Genomic DNA, 25,839 nt, shown 5'->3' with positions numbered 1-25,839 from the left:
TACACAAACAGCCGGGCCACTCACTCGAGGTGAAGTACGTATTGCCTCACCTGGTTTATTTAAGTAAACTAAATATATTTTTAGAATTTGCTGCGGGCCAATTAAAAATGGATTGTGGGCCGCAGTTGGCCCGCGGGCCGCAGTTTGGACACCCCTGCTCTAGAGCTACCTCCCATCCCATAGCCACCAGCTTCCCCACTCCCCACAGGGGTGGCCTCAGTGTTGCAATATTGTATTTGATGCAAGGTCAAGTCATCCAGCAGACATTACGGGGAATGCATTCTCTTCCTTAAGGAAACTAGATCTTTGGGGTTAACCTCTTGCCAAGAGTGGCTGCAAAGAGGCCGAAACCTAACATTTGTGGCAGAAAGGGAGCGTCTGTGTGGGTGAGCCCAGCCGGGCTGCACCAGCGAATGCAAGCTCTGAGAGCATCTTATGGGACAAATTGCCCTGACTATCTTGGCAGGACATTTTGAACTGCAAGCCCATCGAGGAAGGGGCAGGGCTGAAAGTTGTCTGCCCTGCCCAACAGCCAGACACAGTAGCATAATAGCTGGAGGAGGAGACCCTTCCTGGCAAGTGGCCAAGCAGCTGGTATTTAAATGTGCATGGCCAGAATTGGCAGAAAATGAGAATTTTGGAAAGAGAAGTGCACCAAGCCTGGGCTTAAAGTCTCTGCTTAGGCCAGACTGCCTTTCCGGGCCACCTACGAAGGACGTCTGGGCAGACGCTCCTCTGGTCCTGGGGCCTGGTAGCGGGGGTACTCACTCTCAGATGGGTCCCACCTCCTGCCCGGCTCAGGCATTCACAGTCATGCCAATATCAGAACCAGAGGGACCTTCAGGCCCTGCAGCCTCCCCATTTTCTAGATGAGAAACCTGAGACCCAGAGAGGCTGTGTGACTTCCTTAAGGCCACATGGCTTGTCAGGAGGCCACAGGTCTGAGTCATATCGAATGCATTGCTTTGGGCCTCAAGACCAGGGCTCTTTCCAACGAACCCACTGGTGTGTGAGCACGTATCACCTTTGCTGAACACCGCAAGCATCCAGGTGAGCCTGGTATGAACTGATGTTATAGATTGTTTTCTGGGGTGATAGTCACCGGGACCTTGGGTCCTGTCTGAGAAAGCTGCACATGCAGGCTTGCTCTAGCTTGTTTAGTTTTATTTTTTGCAAAGTGAGTTAAGCTGCAGCCTCTGGGCCGTGCTGGCCCTGGTTTTCCTTTGCTTGTGACCGATAGCATTTGCAGTAGGATTGCAAGAAAATCACTATGAAAAGCTCGTTCTGTAATTCACCACGATTTGGGAAGTGTGAAGATGCTGATGGGGAGGGCAGACTCGGATGAGAGTTCACAAAAGGAGAAAGTTCTGCTGAGACTTGAGTTTCATCTTCTAGTTAAGTGTGTCTGTGTGAACAATTTACTGAGGAAACTCTCAGAGGATACAACAATCCGTTTCAAGTTTCTTTACAAACAGTCGAACCATGAATCCTAGGGAGATAAAACAGTCTTAATGATTGGTGCAAAGTTTAGTTTTGTTTTCTGCATGAAGATGGGAAGTTTATTTGTTAGAAACCACCAGGTCCCCCGTTGAATTGATGTTTATAGCTCTTATTTGGTTCATATTTTAAGTGGAGAGTAATCTTTCTGTAGAAATGGCCCCACATGGGGGGAAATTTTTCTTTTTCAGAAACTCCCCTTGTATTTTGCATTTGGAGACTATAACTGACCCAAATAGGAGCGTTGTGAAGCACTTTATGGCCCCTTCCGGCAGTCCTGAAAAGCCACTGGCTCTACAAGTCTAACGAAGGGCATTTCATGTCTTCCATTTTCCTTTGGTATAAAAAGGTGGAGAAAGGTGTAAGTGCAGAGGCAGGCCCAGACTTTAAAGGCATTAGAGGCTGGAACTCCAGCCTCTGAATTGAGAGATGCTGGCCAGACACACATGCTCTTGTCCCTGGCTGACCCCTCTGCTTTGTCCCTGCCCCCATTCGCTGGCCCTCTCAGGGGCCACATTCTTGGTCAAGAGACCGTAGGGGCTCAGGCAAATGTGCCTGTGAAGCCTTCTCAACCCTCTAATTCCCCAGGAGACCCCTAACCCCCTGCCTAAGTGTCCAGAGTCCTTTCTGTAAACTGACCACAATTTTAAGACGGAGGCAAATGTATGAGTTTGTCATAGAGGATGTCATCCTTTGCAGAAGAGTTTGGGTGCTTTGAGCTGGACAGATCTGGGTTCAGATCTGTCACTTATTCTAGGACCTCAATCAAGTTACTTAATTGCTTGAGGCTTCAGTTTCCTCATCTAGAAAATGGGTATAAAATCTGTACCTATCTGCTCAGTTTGACAGTGCATGAGAAGTGCTAGCTCAGGACTTGTATGGGCAACTGCTCAATGCATGTCTGTCGCTATTTGAGAGTGGCCCTCTGAGGGCAGCGTCTGCACCTGGTCCTATTCCTTAGTACAGTGGGCTGCACACAGTAGAGCCTGAACAGATGTTTGTAGAATGATTGTGTCTTGTCCAGTGGATAGAAAGTGAGTCTATTTGGTACTTCCTTAAAAGAGAAATAAAAATCTGTTGGCCAGGTTAGTTTAACAACACAACAAAATCATTCCAGTTAGAAATCATTCATTCATTAATTCATTCATTCACTCACTCACTCAAACTCAGGGCCTCCTACCTAAAGGTCCTGTGCTAGGTGCTCTAGGCAGGACTTCTCATTCTTAGCACTACTGGCGTTTCAGGCTAGGTAATTGTTGAGGGCTGTCCTGTGCATAGTAGGATGTTTAGCAGTGCTAAATATCAGTAGCATCCCCCAAGTAATAACAATCAAAAATGTCCCCAGATACTGCCAAATATCTTCTGCTGGGCAAAACTGCCCCTGGAAAGCCACTACTCTGGGGCCATGCTAGCTCCAATGTGGTTCCTTAGGCCAGCCGTCTTAGTATCACCTGGGAGCCTCATGGACAGAATCTCAGGTCCTCCCCCAGACCTGCCAAGTCAGAATCAGCATTTAAACAAGGTGCTCACTGACCACGTCACGCACAAGAGTTCTCGAAGTTGCTAGGTTCAGGGGCCGCCCTTTGAGGCGCAAGGTTCTAGGGCACAGTTCTCGACTTTGGCTGCACACTGAAATCTCCTACGGAGCTTTAAAAAATATTGATGCCTGCATGCCACTCCCAGAGTTTCTGATTTAATTGGTACGGGATGTGTGTGGCCTGGACATAGGGAATTTTAAAAATTCCCCAAGTGATTCTATTGTGTAGCAAAGTTTGAGAACCCCTGGTCCCAGGTGCAGACACAAATCAAACAAAGACTCAGCCTTTAGATGCTTATTTGTCTGGTGGGGAGATGAGACATCTGTGGTGTTCATTATCACTGTGCAGACTAACCTGAGCCCTGAGCCACCCTGCTCCAGCGCTGCAGCCGCCCTCCGCCCCACCATCTACCAGACCCTCAAACTACTATGGCTGTTTCCGCAAATGTTTTAGTTTGTAGCATTTTCCCTGATGTCATGCAGGCGTCGGACTCTGACTCCTGGAGAAGATTCTTTTTCTGCCAGTACTGCTGGCAGAGCTTTGCTTCCTGTGTAGTCAAAGACTTAACATTAGGACTAAGTTCAAACGCAGGCCCGGCTGAACCCACGTCCGAGCGATGCAGGCCTGTGTGTGAAGTGGGCTTGTGTGCACTCAAAGGAAATTCCAAGGCCATGTCCAGAAATTCTGGATGAGGCCAACAGTCATGTGGAAAGCTGCCCCCACACATTTCCCGCATGTATTTTGGGTTCGGGCTGACATTTCATCTTAGCAAGGGCCGAGGTAATGGCTGAATGTTTTGAAGGCCTGAATCCCACCTACATATTTCTCTCTCCTCTTTACAACTAAGTGTTGCTGGGTTGCAGTTCAGAAATGTATGTTGCAGCCTGGACAGCCCTTCCTGGAATGTGAGGACTTCGCTCAGAAGCCCAAAGCTGTAATTCCTTCCAGAAGAAAAAGACTTCCCCAGACTTCACTAGTGAAGTGGATCTTAGATGGTTAGTGTGAGGGTTGAAGTCACATGCTAGAGCCGGGCACTATTAGTCCTGGGTTCCTCATGGCGTATTCCTTGGCGGGTATGGTCCGAGCACATAAAACGAACTTGAAGTCCAGCCCTTGGTCGCTGTGGACTGGTTAGGAGTTTGGTTTGCAGACACACCGCCTGTGTGTGTACGTGATACACCGGCTGTCCTGCTGTGATGCTGGGGCAAAGACGTCACGACTCCAAGCTGTTTCCTTCTTAGGTAAGGACAGTAGCAGTGCCCACCAGGTCGGTTCAGACGATGATTAGGTGAGAGAAGAGATGTAAGCCACTTAGCAGAGTGCCAGCTGCGTAGTCAACGCTCACGCATATTAGCTAATAGAGTGCTCATTTAAAAAAGTTTTTCAATCGCCTTTTGTGTTTCTTTCACCCGATTATTAAGTGGGGGGTGGCAGAGTGCAAGCTGTCACGTGGATGGTATTTTGCAACCCTTCAAAGCTGGCAGTGGGCAGAATAATCTTCTAAGCGAAAATGCCCTTTCTGTTTAGGTTGCGGGCGGTTGGTTGGCTGAAGCCCTGAGATGCCTCCTTGCTGGAGAAGGGCCTCAAGGAGCTGTAGGGTCCCGGGTGGTAGGTAGGGCTGGGGGAGGCTGGGCCCAGGGCAGGGGACTCTTCTGCAGGAGAGGGGTAGGACAGCGGGCCACGAGCACTGGGCTGAGAGCCAGCACGGCGGGGACCCAGGACACGCAGCTGCCGGGCTGAGCGCTTGGCAAGGCTTGGCTTCCTGCCCTCAAGGTGACCACACTCTGCCTCAGAGACAGCACACAGGCACTGACAGATGCAAACAGCTCATGGCCCTAATTGTCTTTGCCTCTCATTTGTTATTAATGTCAGTGGCCACCGGCACTTATCTACAAGGTATTCTCCATGAGGCAAGAGCTTCACCTCTTCTGTTCGCTCTTGTCTTCCAACACCTAGAAGCACCTAATGCATTGTAAGTACTGAAGAAATAGATGTCGTATACTTTCTTATCACAATGTTGCCAGACGTATTCAAGAAGAGATTTAACTCCTACTACCTGGAACATTCTACTTCTCTTCTCCTGGACTATTTTTCTTGTTCTTTCGAGTCAGAGAGATGATCTTCCGTTTAGACTCCCACCACCAGCACGGAGCTAGTGTGGTTTTGGTCTAGGGAGAGATTGGCCTCTGTCCTTCAGCATCACACACTCCCCATCTGCTCACCAGCCAGCCTTGCATGTTTCCAGTGTCTGGCCTTATTTCCCAGATTTCTTCATGTGTCAAACTGTGGCACTGGCGGTCCAGGGAGGGACCTCGGTTTCCATTGGGCAGAAGCAGGTCAAATAAGTAGCATGAATAGAATTGGATAAAATGGAGGTTCCTTTCACTCTCCTGAAATAAATTCAACTTAATAGATACGCTGTCCCCTCCGGTTCTTTCTGCTCCTAACACCGATTGCAGCTGTTCTCTGCTGTTCTTGGTTCCATATTCCTGCTGCTTGTCTTTCTGACATAGTCTGTCTCTCCAGGCAGGGTCCTGTCTTATGCATTTTAATACCCCCGTGGGCACTTGGGGTAGTGATTGCAGGGGCTCAGTGAATTTTTGATTAGTTCACGGTTATTTACGTGTCAGGCAAACTTGGGCACCAGTTTCTAGCCTGGCTTCCTATTTTCATGTGGCTTATCACTTTTCAGCCAAAGCAAAATATTGTTGCTACAACAGAGAATTAAAGGACACTGCAGGGGCGGCCGGTGAGCTCAGTTGGTTAGAGCGTGGTGCTAATAACACCAAGGTTGCCTGTTGAATCCCCGCACGGACCACTGTGAGCTGCGCCCTCTTTTAAAAAAGAAAAAGAAAAAAAAGACGCTGCAAACACACACCAAAGCAGCAGGGTGGACGGGGCCAAAGGCATTTCCTAGGTACTGATTTTCCTTTTGTAGTCCAGAAGGCTCCCTTAGCAAATGATCTGTCATTTGCTTTATGGTTTTTCATTCCTTTCTGTAGCCTTAAGTCTAGTGTTGACCAAATCAGTGCTTCTCGGTGTCACAGTTGATAGTCTTTCCAGGTTGCTTCTCGCTGCAAGTAACAGACAACCCAATACAGGAAAATTCGACAAAAGTAAGTCCATCATCTCACCTGGTAGGAAGTCCAGAGGCAGGGCATGTCCAAGGTTGAGTAATTCATGAGCTCTTTTCATCTCCCCCTCCACCCACACTGAGTGTGTTGGTTGATGTCCTCTTCATTATTTCAAGTGGGCTGCAGCAGCTCCAAGCATTGGGCCTTCAAATGACAATACTGAGAGGCAGGAAGACATCTGAAGGACAGGAGATGTACCGTCTTGTCCTCGAAAGAGTGAAGACAGTGTCTCTTGAAGCCCCGCTGACTTTCCTTTCATTGGTTTCATTGGTCAAGAGTGCGTCACAAGACCATAATCAAATTATTTGAACATAAGTAATAAGGAGTGGGAATAGCAGTTTGGTAGGCAACTGAGGACTCCTGCCACAAGAGTTCAGGTTCAGAGTTTCTTTAACGGTGGTTTGGAAAACATCTCCATCAGAATTATCCTTGCTAAATATGCTTGCAAAAATGCATATTCCTGAGCCCCTTCCCTGACCACCTGAACCAGAATCTCCAGGAGCATTTTAACAATAACCCAGTGACTCTTGTGTGTGCTGAGTTTTAGACCCCTGGGTCTGGTGTTTGTGGTTGTCGCTATTAACACTTACAGTTTATACATGAACCTTCAACAGAGCTGATCCATTTGTGGGATCCTTTTGAGACTGACGCAGCAATTGGAATTAGCCCATTTATTTTCTTACAGCTCTGTAGGAAAAACATCTGACTTGGGTCTCACTGGGCTAAAATGAAAAGCACGAGATTTCAAAACTTCCCTTCCCAGTCCTTGCGTTTTGGAGATTCAAACAGAAATATTAACTGGTGCAATGATGATATCTGGGATTTGCTTCAAAATAATCTGGGTAGCAGAGGGAAGTCAGCATGTGAATAAAACAGAATAGGCCATGATTTGATAATATTAAAAACTGAGTAACATGGATAGGGATCATTATACTGTTCTCTCTACTTAAGTTTTGGAAAAATCTCCTGCCCAACACCTGCTCTGTCACTATGCAGCCTTTGACGTTGAGTACCTATGTCACCCTCCTTCTTTAGGTCTCAGGTTGGATTCTAGGATTCCAACAGCACAAATTCTTCTCTATAAGGCAGTGTTTGCTTATTTTCTTTTTTCACCCCTTTCCCTCCAAATGAACCTTTTCTCCAAATAAAATCTTAGGTGGAACCCAAAGAGATGACAGATAAGAGTGGAATATCTGTGCTATACACGTGCTTCCCAGGCAGCCTTTAAGATGATTTCAGAAACCCTACGACCCTGGAAAAGAGAGTTTAACAGCTATTGTACTAGAGCATTGCCGAAAATACTCATATGGTCTACATTTCTGAAGAGCCCTTCGCCTTGCACTTAGACCCAAGAAATCCTTAAGACATAAAGATTCAATCATGGAGACAATGACTCAAGATCATCCTTTCTGCCTGTGGTTCAGTCTTTTTCTGTAGATTTTTCTGTAGACTTTTTCTATAGATTCCAGGTATCTCAAGACAGAGGGCCTCTCTCTGCCTTCCTCTGCAGCAGCATTGTGTTGTTACCCTGACCTAGAGCAGGAGGAGATGGGCCATGCAAATTTACTTACGATGTGGGCAACAGTTCTGGCTGCGCGAGGGCCAGGGCTGTGTGGGTTGGCTGAGAGTTGCCAGTGTAGGTGTATGTCTGTCATATTGTGGGATTTCAATCTCATCCCCTGTGATGTTGGGAGCCCTTGATTTCATCTTCTAATACGTAGGTCCAACACTGGACAATGGGTCTGACAACTCTGGCTGCCTGACATCACTGCACTGTTGGAGCTTGGGGATGGATACCTTGGAGAGGTGATGGAGCTACGCCTTCCTCACACAGAATGTTTCTCCTGCAATGAATTGTCTTAGACTCTGTAGGCATTCATGGAATCCAAGATACTTTTGTAAAATCCTTCAGAGGATATTAAATCACAGCAATAACCAGATACTTACTGTATTACAGTAGTTTCCTATTGCTGTTGTAATAAATAACCACACAATTAGTGGTTTAAGAGGATCCAAATTTATTTTCTTACAGTTCTGCAGGTAAAATGTCTGATGTGGGTCTCTCCAGGCTAAAATCAAAGTGTCAATAGGGCTGTATTGGAAGCCCTAGAGAAAAACCCGTTTCCTTGCTTTTCCAGCTTTTAGAAGCTGCCCACGTTTGTTGTTTCACAGTCCCTTCCTCCATTTTCAAAGCCAGCAACACAGCATCTTCAAATCTCTGTTTGCTTGCATTGTCACTTTTCTTTCTCTGACTCTTCTTCCTCCCGTTTACTTCCAAGCACTCTTGTGATTACTTTGGGCCCACCTGGATAATGTAGGATAATCTCCCTATTTTAAGATCAGATGATTAGCAACCTTAATTCCATCTACACTCTTAATTCCCCTTTGCCATGTAAATTAACATATTCATAGACCTTGGGGATTAAGATGTGGACATCCTGGGGGGACATCAATCTGCTGACCACACCAATGGGTCTCAAAGACTAGTGGTGCCTTCCTGGGTCATGAAGGATATGCTCCCCCAGCAGCTGGGGGAGCTGGTGATGAAAGGGATGGCAGGCACCTCAAATTCATTTTAGCTTTTTGCCTAACGTGAGTGCTTGAGTTTACAAGGTGGTGAGTGGGGTGTTTTTTTGTTTGTTTTTAATACCAGCTGCTGGTACACATTTAACCAAATTAGCTTATTTGGGTCTCACTTATCACGTTTGGGAAATGGGTACACTAAGACTGTGTGAACAAGGAATCCCTTTACATTGCCATCAGAAATGTGACTCTTCTAAGCCTGGTGTGTTTTTTTTTGGTTTGGTTTTATAAAAAATAATATTTTAGGAGAAGACAATAAAAGTCTACTTCTTTATGCTACAGAGAACTCTCATTTGGGGCCAACAAGGCCTTGGGCATCTGTTTCTTTAAGAGGAGGAAGGGAAGCGTTGAGTCATTTGTGAGTCTCTTGCCCTTTGGTCCCCAAGTATATAAACTGTAGCAATGCTTTCTTGACACAACTTAAAATAGGAAGCCTGGCGTCCACAGATAGCCACAGGCTCTTCTGATGGGGGCCTAGCTGCAGAAATTTCCAGAGAAAAGGTGATAGGTTGCAGTGGTGTGGGCAGGTAGGCACCACTTCTGGATGTGAGGTCGATGTTAACAAAGGAGGCGATGTGCGGCCATGTAAGGAAGAAAACAAAATAGACAACTCACAAATAGAAACGCACATGAGCGCTGGAAACAGGGCAGCGGGAAGTGGTTTGCATTTCGTCTCTGTCTGCTTTGGAGAGTCCAACAGCCCGGAGAAGGAACGTCAACAGGTTCTGGATAATGTAGAGCACAGTGCACTCTTAGGAGCTGTGGTTAAACAGCATTAGGCCTCGGCAGGTGAAATTTGGGGGCAGAAACAAGCAAGGTATGATTTCATCCCCACCCTCTTGACGGGGCCAGCCTCTTCGCGCCCCTCCTCCCCCGGGGCCCCGGGGACCGCAGAGTTGAGGCACCCGGCCTGTACTTGGCCTTCGCAGTTGTTTCACACGCCAGTGCCTTCTCCGTGTTTCCACGCGTGGTGGAAAACGCCGTGGAAAAACGAAGCCGTGTAACAAGTTGTCCTGCCCCAGACTCCGGGGGGACGCCTGCCGTGCCCCGCGTCCGCGGGCCCCTGCGCTCCCGAGGCAGCGTGGGCCGCCGGGTGCGCCGCGCCGTGGGCCGCCCCGCGCATTCCTGGGCCGGGAGGGGAGCGCTGCGGGCGCCCCGCCTGAGCAGCTGGCCGCGCGGCCGGCTCGGGCGCCGGGAGCCGGGGGAGGAGCCTGGCCGCCGCGCCGCGCTCCCCTCATTGGCCTTTTGTGCTGCAACTTGGCCCGAGCCCTGGGGGAGCCGCGCCGCCCCCGCGCCGCGCCCGCGCCGAGCCGTCGTCCCGGGAAAGTTTGCGGCTCAGGATCGGGCCCCGGTGGAGACGGTCACGCTGCCGTCCGGCTGGGGAAACGCAGCGGCTCAGGGACCTTGGGCAGTGGCGTCCTTGAAGGAAGGCGGCTGCGCGCCGGCCAAGCCCCATCGCCCCGGGCCGGTAAGTGCGCGGCGGCCCCGCGGGGGCGGGAGGGCGGGAGGGCGCCCCGGGTCAGGGAGGGGCCCGGCGCCCCCAGGACCTTGGCTGCCGGACAAAGGCGGGCTGGGAATGGGACACGCAGCTCATCTCCTCTTTCCCCAACTGGGACTAGTGAGAGGAGGAAAGTGGCCAAACACACTTTTGTGTCCCCTGCTGGCAGAGGACTGTGTCTGCCGGGCAACCCACGGGCTCGGAGCGTCTGCCCCGGAGACTCGTTCCACGGGGTGAGACCGGTCAGGTCCCGCTCCCTGGTTGGGGTTCGCGCCGCGGGCTGGGATCCCCGCCCACGGTTGAGGTCCACGCCCGCGGATGGGGTCCGTGCGGTGGCCGGGGTCCCCGTGGCCCGGCTTCGTGGCATCCCCGCTGAGTTCGTGCGGTCCCACCGGCCGTGCAGGGACACCCCGGGTGGGCCACTGCCGCGCGTGGATTAGCCCTAAAACCGTGCTGGATTTCCTCCGAGTGTGGGACTTTTAAATTCTCGAGCAGTTACGTCAGCAGGGCCGGGCGCCCTTCAGGGCTGTGGGCAGCACGTGACCCGCCCGAGCTCCCCGGGCGTCCCGGGCTCCCCGCTCTGGTCAGGGTCGGTCTCTGCCTTCGGATGTCCGGGAATTGCGGCTTCAGCGGTGCGGGGATTCACGGCTCAGCTCCGAGCGCTTTCTGCGGCGAGCTGTTGCGTGGTGTTCCTGCAGCGTTTGTTGTACTCCTCAGTGATCGTATTTCCTTAAAATGGCATCATCATCATCATGTGATTCTTCTTGTTGTTGACTTCTGCCTCCGTCAAATCCTAGGACAGGAAAATGTGATAGCAGGTTAAAATACACCAGAAATACCCGTCGTGAGAAAATGTGTCTCCTAGTCCTGGGGGCACTGGGAAGCTGGAAATAGAAGAGGAGCGCAGGAAAGGGCAGCCACCGGGCTTGGTTAGTGCCCAGCGTGTGGGCACCTCTTCATATGTGTGTGTGCGTGTGTACACAGGACCCCCCCTTCCGTCACAGTACATGGAAAATCAAGGGTCCTAGTGCCGCTTTCTGTCTGTTCTATGCTAGAGAGGAAGGTGAGCTCAGCGGGCAGAGAATCTCTAGGATTCCCTATTGAGGCCACATTTCAAAAGCTCTTCATTGTGTTTGGAAATGACTTTGGAAATGTCTGGGGCCATGTCCTGAGGCTGGGTTTGATCAGTGGTTTGCGTCCCTTCAGATTCTCTGTGTTTCAAAGGGGTCCGTTTTGACAGTTGCTGGAAGGAGGAACAGGGGTTTTTGTTGGGAGTTGTGGAATGAGTTGCCTCCCAGAGCATTTGGCTTTCCCACTCTGTCAGGCTGCGAGCTCCTCCAGAGAATGGTGCTACTTCTGCTGGACAGGTGAGTGGAAGGAGGTGGAGTCCCACCAGGCTCCTTCTCACAGGTTCTACCTGGGCATGCACACTCCAGGAGGAGAGTCAGAGCAGGAAACAGGCCAGGGACCATCCTCCTAGTGCAGACATGACAGCCGCCTCTCAGCTCTCCAGAGCCTCTGTGGCTCCTTCATTGTCACTGGTCACTCATCCAAAGTTATTTCCTGAGCCTCAGGTAGGCCAGGTACCATGGAGTACAACTCGTATTCAGGCTTTCCTGCCCGTGGAAATCCACGGAGCAATGTGCCCCCTCTGGGAATCCTGGTCAGAACCAGCCTCTGGGCCCTCTCTTCATGTCCACCCGTTTTGTCTCACTAGGGTTGGGCACGTAGAGTATTTTAGCTGGAAGGAAACTTAAAGATCAGGGTTTCATTTTAGAGATGTGAAAAGGGAGACTCAGAGAATTCCAGGGTTTGGCCAGGGTTACATGTGAAGCTGGGATTCATACCCAGGCCCCAGATACCTGGGCTGGTGTTCTCTCAGCGAAGTCCCTGAGACTAAGTTTCCTCTGTGGTTCCATCCTACTTTTTGTATGGTCGTTATTTACATTTGTCGTTTCTATGGAGACAGACACTGCTCAAGGGAGGACTTGTCTGGTTTGCAGTATCACTCCACAGGAGTGACATGGGTGGGTGGTAAACGGTGGTTGAAGTGAAATAAGACACAATCTCTGCTTTCAAAGAGGTGTGCATGTGTGTGAGTGTGAGTGTGTGTGTGAGTGTGTATGGTAACTGGGCAGAGACACATCAGGCAGTCTTTATGGTGAGGAGACTCTCCCAGGAGGGAACATCTGGAAATGAACGAGCGTGTTTTGCTTGTCCCAATGACTGGAGAGGGCACTGCTGGCATTTAGCTGGACAGAACCAGGGATTCCCCCTGTAGAGGACTCTGCAGGGGTTTGAGGAACTGGGAGAGACCAGTTCTAACTGGGAAGATGAGAGATGGGTGTCTATGGGCTTGCTAGGCCCCAGACCGCAGGTGTGGGTGAGGCTGGGGGAGACTGAGGGCTGGTTTACTGCGTGTGTATGTGTGTGTGTTCTGCTGGGACCCAGTTGCACAGCTAAAAGCAAATGGTTCTTGGGTTAACTGTGGTTTGGGTTGTGCAGACCCTGGCACTCTTTGCACAGACGGTCAGGACGAGGTTTAGGAAGCTGGTGACGGAGTCCCTGATTTGTCCTGGAGAGGAGAGCAAATCTAAGGAGGAAGCCAAAGGGCTGGGTGCCCTGTTCTCTCCCGCAGTGACCTGTGACCGAAGCGTGTGAAGGCTTTTGTGTGCCTCTCCTCCACAGAGGTCACAGTCCTTTGTTTATAACTCCAATAACCATTTCCACGGCGACTCCCTGTGATGACAGAACAGCCGAAGGATTGTGAAATTCTGTAGAACAAAAGGCATGAAAAAGAAGACTGGGGGGAACACATTTTGTGGGAAGTGCCTCTAACTATAGAGGGCAAGTGAAATGCTTACGGACTGCAGCCATCATCTGCAGTGGGGCGTTCATTTCACACAGGCAACATCAACTGAACCCCTCCTTCCCTTCCTGTCCGGCCCCTCTGGTCCATGGTTTCAGTCTCTCATTTAGCAAACATGTTCAGTGTTGCCAATTAAGAGAAAGCAAAAGTTCCCAAGACTGATTTTCGCAGGGGTGGGGAGAGGCAGTCTGCCTGGGAATTCAGAGACAAAGATGGATCCTGTGTGAGAATCCCTGCCCCACCCCTGCCACCTGTGTGCCCTTGAGCAAGTCACTAACTGTCTCTGAGTCAGGACTTCCTTCTCATTAATGGTGCGGACACTTAATCCTGCCCACCTGGCTCACCAAGCTGTGGGGGGAAACACTTGGCAAACTGTGAAGTGCGGTGCAAGCGGAAAGTTGTGTCAATATTTTTCACCTCGTTACTCTTAAAGGGATTGCTTTAGGGGATGTCCATCCTTTGTGTCCCTTTATGTCTATCCTTCCTTGTTTTGTCCTCCTCCCTTTTAATTGGTCATTTATACTTTCCCTAGAAAATAAGTCAAACTAAAAGAATAGGAAACTCAATGGCAGTTCTGCTCACAGAGAGCAAATCTGGGGGGGAAATGGTAAGAGAAAGCAGTTGCTTCACTGGCTCCTATACGTATAGGTTTGGCTACGTGTAGTCCTTCCAATCCCACTCATTATGTGGTTGTGTCCCTGTAGGTCCTCTGAGGTCCAGGAGCTGCTCTTGGATCTGTGTCATTTAGAGTATACGGCTCCTGGCCAGCATTCTCCAGCTTGAGCTCCTGAGGGCACAGGCTTGGTTTCTCATCATGACAGTTATGGGAAAAGTTCCACACTGAGAAGGGGGGCGTATGAAGTAGGGTCATGCCAGCATCAGGAGCATGCTTTCCCGCCTCCTTTTATTGCCAGGACACACCTCTCTCCAACCCTTGGGCTTTGCATGGCTGCCTGCTTCACACGAAACAGGCAAAGGTCCCATGTTACCTTGCACACTTTGACTGAGCTGGCTCACCTATGAGTTACCTGGCCCTGGAACCTGCATTCAACAGCTCCCACGTCATCTTTTGGTCAGCCATGTGCCAGGCACTGTACTCAAGGGCAAACAGCACCTGCCTCATTTCTGCTGGCTCGGCTGAACCTATTCCCAGCATTCCTTCTGGGATCAGTGGCTATCTGCGTGGGGTTCCCTCTAGAACCTCAGATACACGCCTTGGCTCCTTGTAGGAGGTCTAAAAATTTGGCTTTAAAATATGAAAAGCACAGCTCCTAATGGAAATGGACAGATGTTCAATTTTAAGAGTCTATAAAACATCACATGTAGGCCTCCTTGTTGGAACTCTGTTACCTCTTTGGTGTCACTGGCTGCCCCTTTGTGTCTCTGCCTCTTCCCGTTCATTCATCCCAGTAAACGTTTCCCTGCTGACTCTGAGCTGAGAATGTAGCAGGGAACAGGTAGAGAGAGGGTCCTTCTCCGTTTGCTGGGGCCATGATTCCCCTGCTGGCCCTGGGGGCCTCCACGACCTGTGGGCCCCTCAGAGGGCTGAATTGGGGACAGTACCTACTAGAGAAAACGCCTGGGGAGACAACGTGGGTTCCTGTAACAAGGACAAAGTGTGTGTCAGAGGTCTGTGATCTTGTCACTGTGTTTCTTTGCCAAGTTTCTTAATTCTTTCAGTCTCAGTGTCCTGTTCTGTAAAATAAGTTGTCTGCCATCTACCTAGGGATGGTGGAGAATTTAGGCAGCCTTTGGCAAAGCTCTAAGATACTATACAAATATAAGTAGCTATGTAGTTTTTTTAATTACTGGAAGGCTAAATCTTTAAATTGCTGGACTTTCTTATCTGACAGTGGAAAATCTGTCTATTCTCTCCGACGCAAATCTCTTAGACAAGCCGCTTTCCCCGGGGTCCTGTGGGAACCCTCTTCCTGTTCTTAACTTGAGCCAGGCCCAGGGCACACACACTGCCATGGGATTATCTGCATCTTGTGCTCTTGGCCCTGGATTCAAATTCTGCCGCCCTTCACCCCTCCCTAAGGGCTGGGTGAGCAAGAGGGTGCAGAGCTCCTCACAGAGCTTGTGTCTGCCTGGCAGATACCAGTACCCAACAATGTTAGCTGCTGTCATGATTATCATTTATTATTAGTAGTACTTTTGTTGTAATTGTTTAAATGTGTTCCAGTATTGAGACTATATTAAAATACTACCATCAACAATAGAGACAGCTTGCTTGAGATCTTGGTCACGCTCCTCCACTTGCAGAGTCCCGAATTCCTTCTCTGCTCTCAGGAGCAGTGGAACTCTCTGCTTTAGGAATCTCATTATCCACCCGGCCCAGAGGGATGCCAGGCCACACGTGTCCCACTCATCATTTGCCAGATGAAGAAAGGACGAGTTGTTCTCCATCGTTACTGAAAAAGCAAAGCATTTTTGAGGAGGTGCCAGGGCCACAGAGCTGGACACCTGGTGAGCACACCTTGGCAAGCAGGAACAGAAGCTGAGCTCGGCTGCCTCTACTCCTCACGCCGGATGACCAGTTTCATTTCAGAATGCCGCCGGGGAGATCCGAGAAGGCTGCGCACGTGTGCTCCATCTGTGAATGCCTTTGCCATGGCTTCTAACCTTTGCCAGCTGGGTCATGCCCAGCTCATAACTGGCCCTCAACTCACGAAGATGCGAGATCTCAGGAGATTTTATTTTGCTGATTTATAGCAGGCTTTGCTTTTCTTTAAAAAAAGAAAAAGGAGTGAGCCGATGTGAGCAGCGTGGGGCTCTATTTCAGTTGTGTTGGTGAGCGCTGTGCCCATGTTATCTAAAGTGTGGTGTGCATCTCCCCGGGGGCCGTGCCCTGACCTTGGGGGCTGCCCAGTCATTTCAAGAGTTGTAAGGATTACTCGCTCTGTATTAGAAAAAAGTAGAAGTAGCACATCAAAACCACAGACTCACAGATGTTATTACTTAGAATGATGTAAGTTCGTTGAAATTGAACAACTGGCTTCAAAAGATAAGCGTTAAGTCAATTAATTGCACCGGAGTATTAAGGGCTTATGTGTGAGGCATGCAATTAATAATGGGGCTTTCCGACCAGTTAGGTGTTAAAACCCCAGAGCATCTCTGATTGTTCCCCATGTCCCTTGCCTCCCACACCTGGTGTTGAGTGGACGTCATGAAACCTCTTTCATGAGTGACCCCAGATCCTCTGTCCTGTAGAACCCCAACTGAGCTCTGCAGGTGCCTGCATGGCTTTACTCAAGCAGATTTTTGCTTGTGTCTAACATAATTTCCAACTTACAGAAAAGTTGCAAGACAGTACAAAGGATTCCCATATTCCCTTTGCCCTAATTCCTCAATTGTTCACATTTTACTACACGTGCTTTGTCATCCCCTCTTTATTTATGGGTGTGTGTGTGTATATCTATTATCATCACTCTTTCTCTGAGTCATTTGAGAGCAAATTGCAGACATGAAGCTGCCCCCCTCTAAACAAAAGACAACAAAACAAACACACCCCCGTGTTCATTTCCCCAAAACAAGGACACTTTCCAGCACCGTGCCCATACGGCCATCCATTTGGGAAACCCATATGGTATGTCACTGCACCACCCAGTCTTCAGAACCCCTTCCGATTACCAGCACTGGTCCCTTTTTCCATCTGATCCAGGATCCAGTCTGAAAGCATGCGTCTAGCTCTGTATGCCTGCAGATTCTCCTTCAGTCTGGAAGAACTGCTCAGTCTCCCTCTGCTTTTCATAACCTTTCATTCTGGAAAAATCCCTCAGCCTGTGTCTATTTGGAGTTTCCTCATAACCAGACTGGCTGTCCCTTCTGGTCAGGGACCCCACAGCAGTGATGCTGTGCTCTTCCCAGCAGGTCACATCCAGGATCCTCAGCCATGTACAGGGTGAGGATGGTCCCAGCCCCAGGGATGGTCATCCTGGTCAACCCTGGCCAGGTCAGTGCCTGCCAGGTTTCTCCACCATTAAGTCACCATTTCCCCTGGGTAGTCCATCAGTGTTTGCTGGGAAGATGCTCCACACCAGTGTCGTTTACTTCTTTAAACCTGTTTCATCCACCTAGTTAGTGTCCTTCAGTGGCTCCTGCCTGAATTCCCCACCACTCCGATGGCTCTTAACGGTGATTTTCTGTTTTCATCACTCCTGCTACATGTACTAGCTGACTTTGTGCTCTAGGGAGGAGCTTTCTCTCCTCCCTTATTTGTGCATTTGTTCATGTCTTTATATGAGCTCATGGATTATTAATTTTCTTGATAGGTTATAATCCATTACTATCCATATTTTTTTAATGCCCAATTAGTCCCAGATTTGGCCAGTGGCAGTCCCTTTGATGTGGTTCTTATGTACTTTTGACATGACTCCTGTCAGCAGACAGAGCTGGGAAATAGATGTGTGTGCATGTATGTGCACACACATAGATGCACACACATTCTTTATATCTAGTTCTGTATTTATCTGATGCCTCTAATCGTAACCCATCCCTGAGAGGTCTTCAGTGCTGATTCAGCTTTTGTATAAGCAAACCTTCTGACGTGAGAACCTGGCTCCATTACTGTTGATGTGGCTATTTGGGGGCTAATCTCCCCGTAGGGAATGATTTCCCTAAAATACTGGCCTGCTCCGTGCCTTTGCAGCCCCTGTCCCTTCTCCTTCCTTGCTCTGTCCAAAGGAAGCCTGGTGGCTTTCCTACCACCACCAGGGAGAGAGGGAGGGAGAAGCTCTTTTTTTCCTGGAAAGCCCTTGTATATATCTGTCTACTGAAACACTTGGCTCACCCCGAACCTACCCTGGTCGCCCCAGGGGCCTTCCCAGATCACCCCAGCTTGAAAGAAGCCCATTTTTCTATGTCAGTTTGTTCTTCTATTACCACCCTTCACAGTTCTCCTTGCTTTAGACTTTGAACTTGCCTTGCTTTTGATTAGTCAACCCTGGAATGTGTGATCCCCATTTTTTTTGAAAAGCACTGTATTCATATATGATGGACATATATAAAGCTGTACATATTTAATGTATACCATTTGATGAGTTTGGGGATAAGAATATACCTGTGAAACTACTACCACCGTCAAGGCCATAAACATACCTGTCACCTCCCAAGGTTTCCTCCTGCCCTTTACTGTTATTACCACTACCACTACTAACTACCACTACTAACTACCACTACTAACCACTACTACTAACTACCACTACTACTAACTACCACTACTAACTACCACTACTAACCACCACTACTACTACTACCACTACGACTAACTACCACTACTAACTACCACTACTAACTACTACTACTAACTACCACTACTAACTACCACTACTAACCACTACTACTAACTACTACTACTAACTACTACTACTAACTACTACTACTTTTGGTCCCATGTAATTCATTCTGGTGTTGACCAGAAGCTCTTCCTGTGGCATGGGTTCTGTGTGTAGCACTGAAGGTGCTGGCTTTTTAGACTGGAAATATGAATGTCTTCCTCTTTGAAGCAGAACCCTCTCTGCCTCAGTCTCTGAACGGGGGTGACTCACGGCCTTTTAGAGAAGCACTTGTTGATACAAGCTTCCCTCCCTGATGTGCCAGTGGAAAATGAACCCTTTGCTGACCTGACTAAATTTATGGTGGGCTGGCTCCAGCAGCTGGTGGCAACAGCTGGTGGTTAAAATTTCTGATAGATTTTTTTTTCCTCCTCTGAAAAATATTTCAGTCACTCTAGTCCCAGCACCACCACTAGTAGAATCTAGAAGCCATTTATAGCCTCTTACAGTTGGTCTGAGAAGAGTTGTTTGTGAGTCCCTCCACATACCCAGATGTCACCTTTCCCTGTCCTTAGCCCTCTGGAGCATAACCAGATCGCTAGGAAGTAAAACACACTGGGAAGCAAGACAGAAAGGCCCCGGGGGCTGATGGTACAACGTGAATTTGACAAATTTTTATTTTTAGCAGTTTCATGTGGTTCAATCTAATGTACCTGTATACACACACACGTTTATTTTTAAATTATTACAATTATGTTGCGTGGGAGGTTTATAAAGCTTTATCAGAGCTCATTAACTCTTGATTTGTGCACTATTCCAACCCTCAGCCACGTTCCTTGGTCTGTAGTCCATTAGAAGCAGAGAACTGGAAGGCATAAAGTAAAAGAGGCAGAAGAGTTGGTGAGCAGAAGTGCTGGCTGGCAGCCTGCGAAGGAGGGGCAAGACCGAGTTGAAGAGTTCTCGGGGATCATGCCTTCCAGGGCCTCCACTTCACAGATGGAAAAGCGTAGGCTCAGAGAAATCACCTGGCTGAGATCCCAAGGTGGGGCTGCTCTAGCATCCAAGCCTCTTGACTTCATATGTAATTGTTTTCTCAGTGCCCTAGCGTCATCCTTCCTTGCTTACATACCGTGTTTTTGCTCCAGACGACGCATTAGAGCTGATTGTCCGGCTAGGTGTTGTTTTCGGGGAAACATGGTAGAGTCACTCAAAATGCTGAGTGCGTGTCATTAGGAATATTTTAATTATGTTTGAAGATTCTCTGTTCCGATAAATCACGGACATGCCCAATATGCTTTGAAAAAGAATTCCATCTCAAAGAGTTAAAAATGCCATCCCATGAGTATGTGGGCAGCTAGCTGTTACCCGAAGAATTGTCCTTGTCCCGGTGGTGCCTGATGACTGAGGCGTGGCTGTGTTTCTGTCTTGGCATGAGGCTGACAAGCCTAGGTCCCCGCAATGGAAAACCTGAATACAGAAGTGGGGGGAGACGTTGGGGATGATGGCATTTCTGACTGTCCCATCTCTTAAAACTCACTGAGTTATGAACTGAAGTTGTTCCCTGGCACTTAAGGGTTTCCTTAAATATGTTTTATTATGTGTTTTATAAAAGCAGTATGTGTTCAGCATAGAACTAGAAAATAGAAGTAAATTCAACGAACAAGAAAAAACACTCGTAGTTTCACTCCTGAAATGATTACCATGAACAACTTGGTGTATGTAGCTTGGTGCTCTTTGCCCTGCTGCTGTCTTTCTGTGTGTATTTATACATACATGTACATACGTGAACACATACATGTATGTCGATACACACAGGCACATAAAATCTGCATCATGCTGCCAATAGTTTCTAAACCTCTTTTTAGTTAGTGATAGGCATATTTACCTCTAGACACATGGAGAGCTACCTTATTTTTTTAAACAGCTGCAAATGAGTCCATTCTGTGGCTGGGCCTTAGTTTGATTAACTGTCCCCTACTGTTGGACATTTGGCTGGTTTCCGGTTTTTGGTTTGGGGTTTTTTTTTTTTTTTGCTGTTATGATCACAGCTGTGATCAGCATCTTTGCTCAGCACCTTTAATCACCTCCTTAGAATAAATTCTTGGAAGTAGAATGGCTGTGTCAAAGGGAACACTGGCTTTTATGGCTTTTAGTGTGTGTTGCCAAAACTCCTGGGCCATGTTTCTCCACTCAGGTTTTATGACTTTGGAAAGTCGATCTTGCCTGTTTAGGATTCTCCGAATTGTGATCCAACAAAGACGTCCAGAGCCCCTGCCGTCCTCCCTCCTTCGGGCTCAGTCCGTCCTTCGTTCCTTTCACCTCCTCTGACTCTTTGGGTGTGGTCATTGGGGTACAGGATCAGGTTCTGCAGGATTTGGAATGGTGGGTGGGACCCTGGAGGAAGAAGGGAAGGAATAACAGGATCCAGGGCAATAAGCAGTAACGTGGGCACACACATGTGCTCGTTCACTAGTCCGATTGTATGTAGGACGGTTTCGGGAAATTCACCCTGGGCTTCCCCACCTCTCGTTCGTCTCGATGCCAGGGGCAGCTCTTTGTGGCTGGGCATTTGCTAGAAGCCTTCGGCTGATTCTTCAATTAACAATCAAGTCACAGTACCTCGACCTGGCCTTGTGATTTGGCTCCTGTCCACCTCTCCCCTTTATAGTCTTCTTTTAGTGCAGTCTAACCACAGTAACCTTTTTGCATTTCTCCAGAATGCAAACTCTTTCCTGATCCAGGGCTTTCAAATATTTGGCTCGCTGTACCAGAGGGCACTCTCCTTTTTTCTTCAACCTCTGAGACATAGCCTAGTGTGGTAGTTAAGAACATGGCTCCTGGAGTCAGACTTAGGTTTGTGTCCTGGTTACGCCTCTTACCAGCTGTAACAAGTTACTCAGCCTCTCTGTGTCTTACTTATCACATCTGTAGAATTGGGATAATGATAGTACCTACCTCACAGAGTTGTGAGGATCAAATATGGTGACATCTGTGAGCATGCAGACGGTTCCTGGCACACCATAAGTTTCAGGAAACATTTGCTGCACTGAGCTGGCCAGCTGGCCTCCGCTTACCACTCCACAAGGAAGTTTTCCCTGACCCTACTCTGGGCCAGGATCTCCTCCTACTTTATGCTCTCGTAACCATCTGTACCTTTCCTTCTTAGCGGTTACTACAGTTGTTACTACCATGGTTCCCCGAAAATAAGACTTGGCTGGACAATCAGCTCTAATGTGTCTTTTGGAGCAAAAATTAATATAAGACCTGGTCTTATTTTACTATAATATAAGACTGGGTCTTTAATATATAATATAATATGATATAATATAATATAATATATAGTAATATAATATAATACCAGGTTCTTATATTAATTTTTGCTCCAAAAGACACATTAGAACTGATTGTCCAGCTAGGTCTTATTTTCAGGGAAACATGGTAAGTAAACGTGCATTTTAAAAATTGTCTGAGTCTTGCCTACAACTATAAGCTCCATGAGGCCAGGGTGCACCTCTTTTTTGGTCACAACACAGAGCTGGTGTTCAGTGCATATCTGCTCAGGACATGGTTATAAACTGTCCCGTTACTTATTGCTACAGAACCAAGTTCATCAGAAAGAACAAAACTCATGGCCCTCCAGGATGAGCGAATAAGACGTACCTGATTATGAGAGGGGTTTCCTGCAGAGTGAGCTGATGTGTGTGACAGTGACAGTCAGTGTCCAGGGACCTGTGTCTCTCCAGACTTTCAAAGGCAGCCTGTTCTTGGAGTTTATCTAGTGCTGACCTTCTCAGTCGGTGAAGGACCACTGTTGTTTTTTCATTTCTAACTCACCGTAGGTCAAAACTTTGGAAAATACAGTTAAATTTGGAGGATTACTGGAAAATGAGACAAAGTCAAGGCCAGGGTTTCTCGACCTTGGCTCTGCTGACATGTTGGGCCGGCGGATTCTTCACTGCGGGGCTATCCTGCGCTTCTAGGACGTTTAGCCGCATCTCTGGCCTGTACCTGCTAGAGGCCAGTAGCGCCCTTCCCCTTCTGTTGTAACAACCAAACTTGTCTCCAGACATTGCCACATGTCCCCTGAGGCAAAAACCGCCCTTGGCTGAGAACCACTGATCAAGACCTACAAAACACCAGCCCTCACTTTTATTATTAGATTCAACAGACATAAAATCACTCTACCAAATTGCTCTAAAGCTTTCTAAACTCTTACTCAGGGTTCTGGGCAGTGTCGTCGTGGAGTGGTGACAAACCCTCCTGGGCCAGCACTATCTGCGGACCACACTCGGAGCAGCAGCAGACCCTTCATTTATAGAAAGGGAAACTGAGGCCCAGTGTAAGGTCCAGATAAAACATGCTGTTAAAACACACTTAAAGCTTTAAAGAACATTTCTGAGCTTTGGTTTTTTCTTCTCCTCTCCCCAGTTCACCTGTAGCAGATGATGTCATCCAGCCAGCTGCCCTTGAAGACCCGGAAAACCCACTCTTAGCTGCCTCTTCCCACCACGGTGATGTCGTCAGCCAGGTCTCCACGGATCTGACAGCGCAGAGGTAGGGTGGGGGCTGGGCCTACGGCTGGTGGCGGGATCCCAGGACTCAATCCCTGAGGCTGCCCCCCCTTCCCCTAACAGGGTGTGCATGCCTCTCCTGCGAAGGGCTGGGCCTCTTCTTGGGCCTTAGGAATGATCTGAAGAGATACCAGGAAAACCCCCTACCAAGGCCATTTGAGACATTTGTTCCCTAGTGGTCTTCAGGAGCCACTGTTTACAGTAGAATAGGAGAGATAGTGTACTGTTTATACCTTTTCAGGAATGACTTAGGTGGCTGCCTTCTGGTCTCCCATGACGCAAGCTGGTTAGCTGCTTGGTCTCTTTGTCTTGGGTCATGGTCAGAGAAGACGAGCCAGCAGCACAGTGGGGAAAGGGACCACCAGGTCCTCGTGCCTTTGCTTACAAACAGGTCTTGGCGGGGAGGGTGGCTTCTTTTGCTTCCACTCGCGCCAGTCTGCCCTCACTCACCCGGTACCTCACGCCCCAGCAACCCCACGCGGATCATGATTCCCTGTGCGTAGCCCCGACTTAGGTTTTACCTCTCTCTCTCCATGCAAACTCCGAAACTCGGTCCTTTATTTACATCAGGCTTGTTTGGAGTCAGCTTCAGGACTCAGATGTGTACGCACACCCGCGCTCGCTCGTGCACACACACGCACGCCTGTCCATCCATCCACCTGTCCATCCATCCATCTATCTATTCACACACACACTTTAATTTTTATTTATGTCAGTGAGCAGCTGCTTTGTGCCAGATATCGCATGGCACTGGGGAAAACATGGTGAATAGGACAGATGTGTCCCTTCCCTCCTGGAGCTCACAGGACAGCATCCCCTCCTCCAGGAGCCCTTCTCCCAAGGCTGAAAGGGGAGCCTGTCTCTGAACTCTTGCAACCAGCCATCCGCCTGTGTCGCTGCCCTTCACAGATACCCAGAAATTGTCCTTAATCCATCTCCTCTTGGGTTTTCTAGGGACACCTAGAGGGGCAAGGGGAAGCTCTCCGAGCAGAGGACACAGGATGACTTGGCTAGATGGCTCTCAGGAGAACTAACATCTAGCTGGGGGTGTTACTGGTGCTTCTACAGTCCCCTCGCAGACCTGAGACTGTGTTTTAAATGACGAGTCCCAAGCCAGCAGTAGGCTAGTGCTACCTGCTCTTAGAGTCCCTTCGGAGGGCACTTCCTGTGCTCCATGCACCATGCTGAGTGTCTCTCTGGAAATCCTCTCAACAGAGGATGACGTAAAATGACGTCATTTTACGGGTGAGCAGATCCAGTCCCAGAGACATGAACATGTGCAGGGTTACGCAGCTACTGTAGTAAGTAGCAGAGCTGGGACCTGAAGCAGGTTCCATTGGCCGTCAAGCCTGTGCTCTGAACTCCCCACTGGCTGGGGGTAGAGCCAGGTTCCCTCATTCCACCACACCACGGGGTACCGCCTACATCACTGGCCTCTCTCAAGACCAAGAAAGACATTGAGTAAAGACGTTGTGTCACCTGGGACCATGACCAAGAGTGATCACACGGTGCCGGAAGGAACCGGTGGCTAAGTACAGATTTTATCAGGGCTGAGAAGTTGGCCCGCTTGCTGGTAGATCTCTGTGCCGACTGAGTGATTTTGGTGCCTTGCCCGTGTTAACAAACAGTTGTCCAGCATTGTCTTGTCTTTCCTGGAAATTGGTGGGAAGAGGCCATTCTGATAGGAGGAGCAGGGATGGGTCTGGCTTTGGTCGCCAGCTGTCCCCACCAAACGCAGTCCATCCTCATCACACACACACTTTATACTTGTGATGTTGCTAAGATTTATTTGAAAGCCTGATATCAGTACTCATGGCTCCTTTGTGATCATTAGGAGCAGCGGAAAATTTGAGTCGCTTGACGTGCATGCTCCCAGCTGAGATGGAGCAAGGTGACGCTCTGTCTCCTCGTTGCAGCTCTCTGTATACAAGCCCTTTCCAGGTATATTTAGTGCCCCGTGTTTCATAGTTTTGTGCATTCTGTTGATGATTTTGCTGTTTTAAATGGTCCCCAAGCATAATGCTGAAGTGCTGTCTAGTGTTTCTGTGTGCAAGAAGGCGGCCATGTGCCTTGTGGGGAAAGTGCTGTGTCAGATAATCTTCATTTGGTGTAGGTGACGTTGGCTGTGCCTTTGACATTCATGAATCAACGATATGTACAGCAGCCCTCCCTTATCCTCGGTTTCACTTTCCACGGTTTCAGTTACCTGCAGCCAACTGTGGTCTGAAAATATTCAATGGAAAATTCCAGAAATAAACAATTCATAAGTTTTCAATTGCCTGGGATGTGAATCATCCCTTTGTCCAGCGTCTCCATGATGTTTACGCTTCCTGCCCATTAGTCACTTAGTAACCGTCTCTGTTATCAGATGGACCATTGTGGTATGGCCGTGCTTGTGTTCAAGTGACCCTTATTTTACTTAACAATGGCCCCAAAGCACAAGAGTAGGGATGCTGACAATTTGGATGCGCCAAAGAGAAGTGGTGAAGTATACGTATGCGTGGGAAAAAGCAAAGTGTATAGAGGGTTCAGTACTATTCGAGATTTCAGGCATCCACAGGGATCTTGGCCTCTGTGGGTAACGACAGATTACTGTGCTAAGAAAGCTGTCTTTCAACAGAAACACACATAAAACAAGGTCATGTACTGATAGGTTGACAAACATGTGGTGACCAGAGGCTGGCAGGAATCTAGCCCTGTATTTCTCCTAGGAGCAATGGCTTGGGTATTTGCTAATTCAGTGTCTGTGGTAACTTCATAGAACTACTGCAAAGACCAAAAACCAGCTGTACTTAACCTTGCCAGTCCGTTGGAGTAACTAAGAAGGGCACTGTGGGTGTGCAGTGGGGGACTTTCAGACCTCAGAGTGGCCC

At 48.6% G+C, this 25,839-nt stretch overlaps 1 protein-coding gene across 5 annotated transcripts in view; it reads left to right on the top strand.

Annotated features, from left to right (window-relative positions):
• TACC2 (transforming acidic coiled-coil containing protein 2) overlaps nucleotides 1-25,839 on the top strand; it is a 184,901-nt gene that overhangs the window by 64,051 nt on the left and 95,011 nt on the right. For 4 of the 5 annotated variants that reach the window (XM_081073623.1, XM_081073625.1, XM_081073624.1 and 1 more), the window contains one exon: nucleotides 22,824-22,949. In XM_081073623.1, the coding sequence (XP_080929749.1) occupies nucleotides 22,824-22,949 (126 nt within the window). Of the gene's footprint in view, nucleotides 1-9,991; nucleotides 10,221-22,823; nucleotides 22,950-25,839 lie in introns of those variants that run through there. The other variant, XM_081073622.1, reaches the window with a different exon arrangement.

Source organism: Rhinolophus hipposideros, assembly GCF_964194185.1.
Source record: "Rhinolophus hipposideros genome assembly, chromosome: 15".
NCBI lineage: Eukaryota > Metazoa > Chordata > Mammalia > Chiroptera > Rhinolophidae > Rhinolophus > Rhinolophus hipposideros.
Note: the sequence above shows the minus strand (reverse complement) of the source record. Positions and strands in the feature narration are given on the sequence as shown.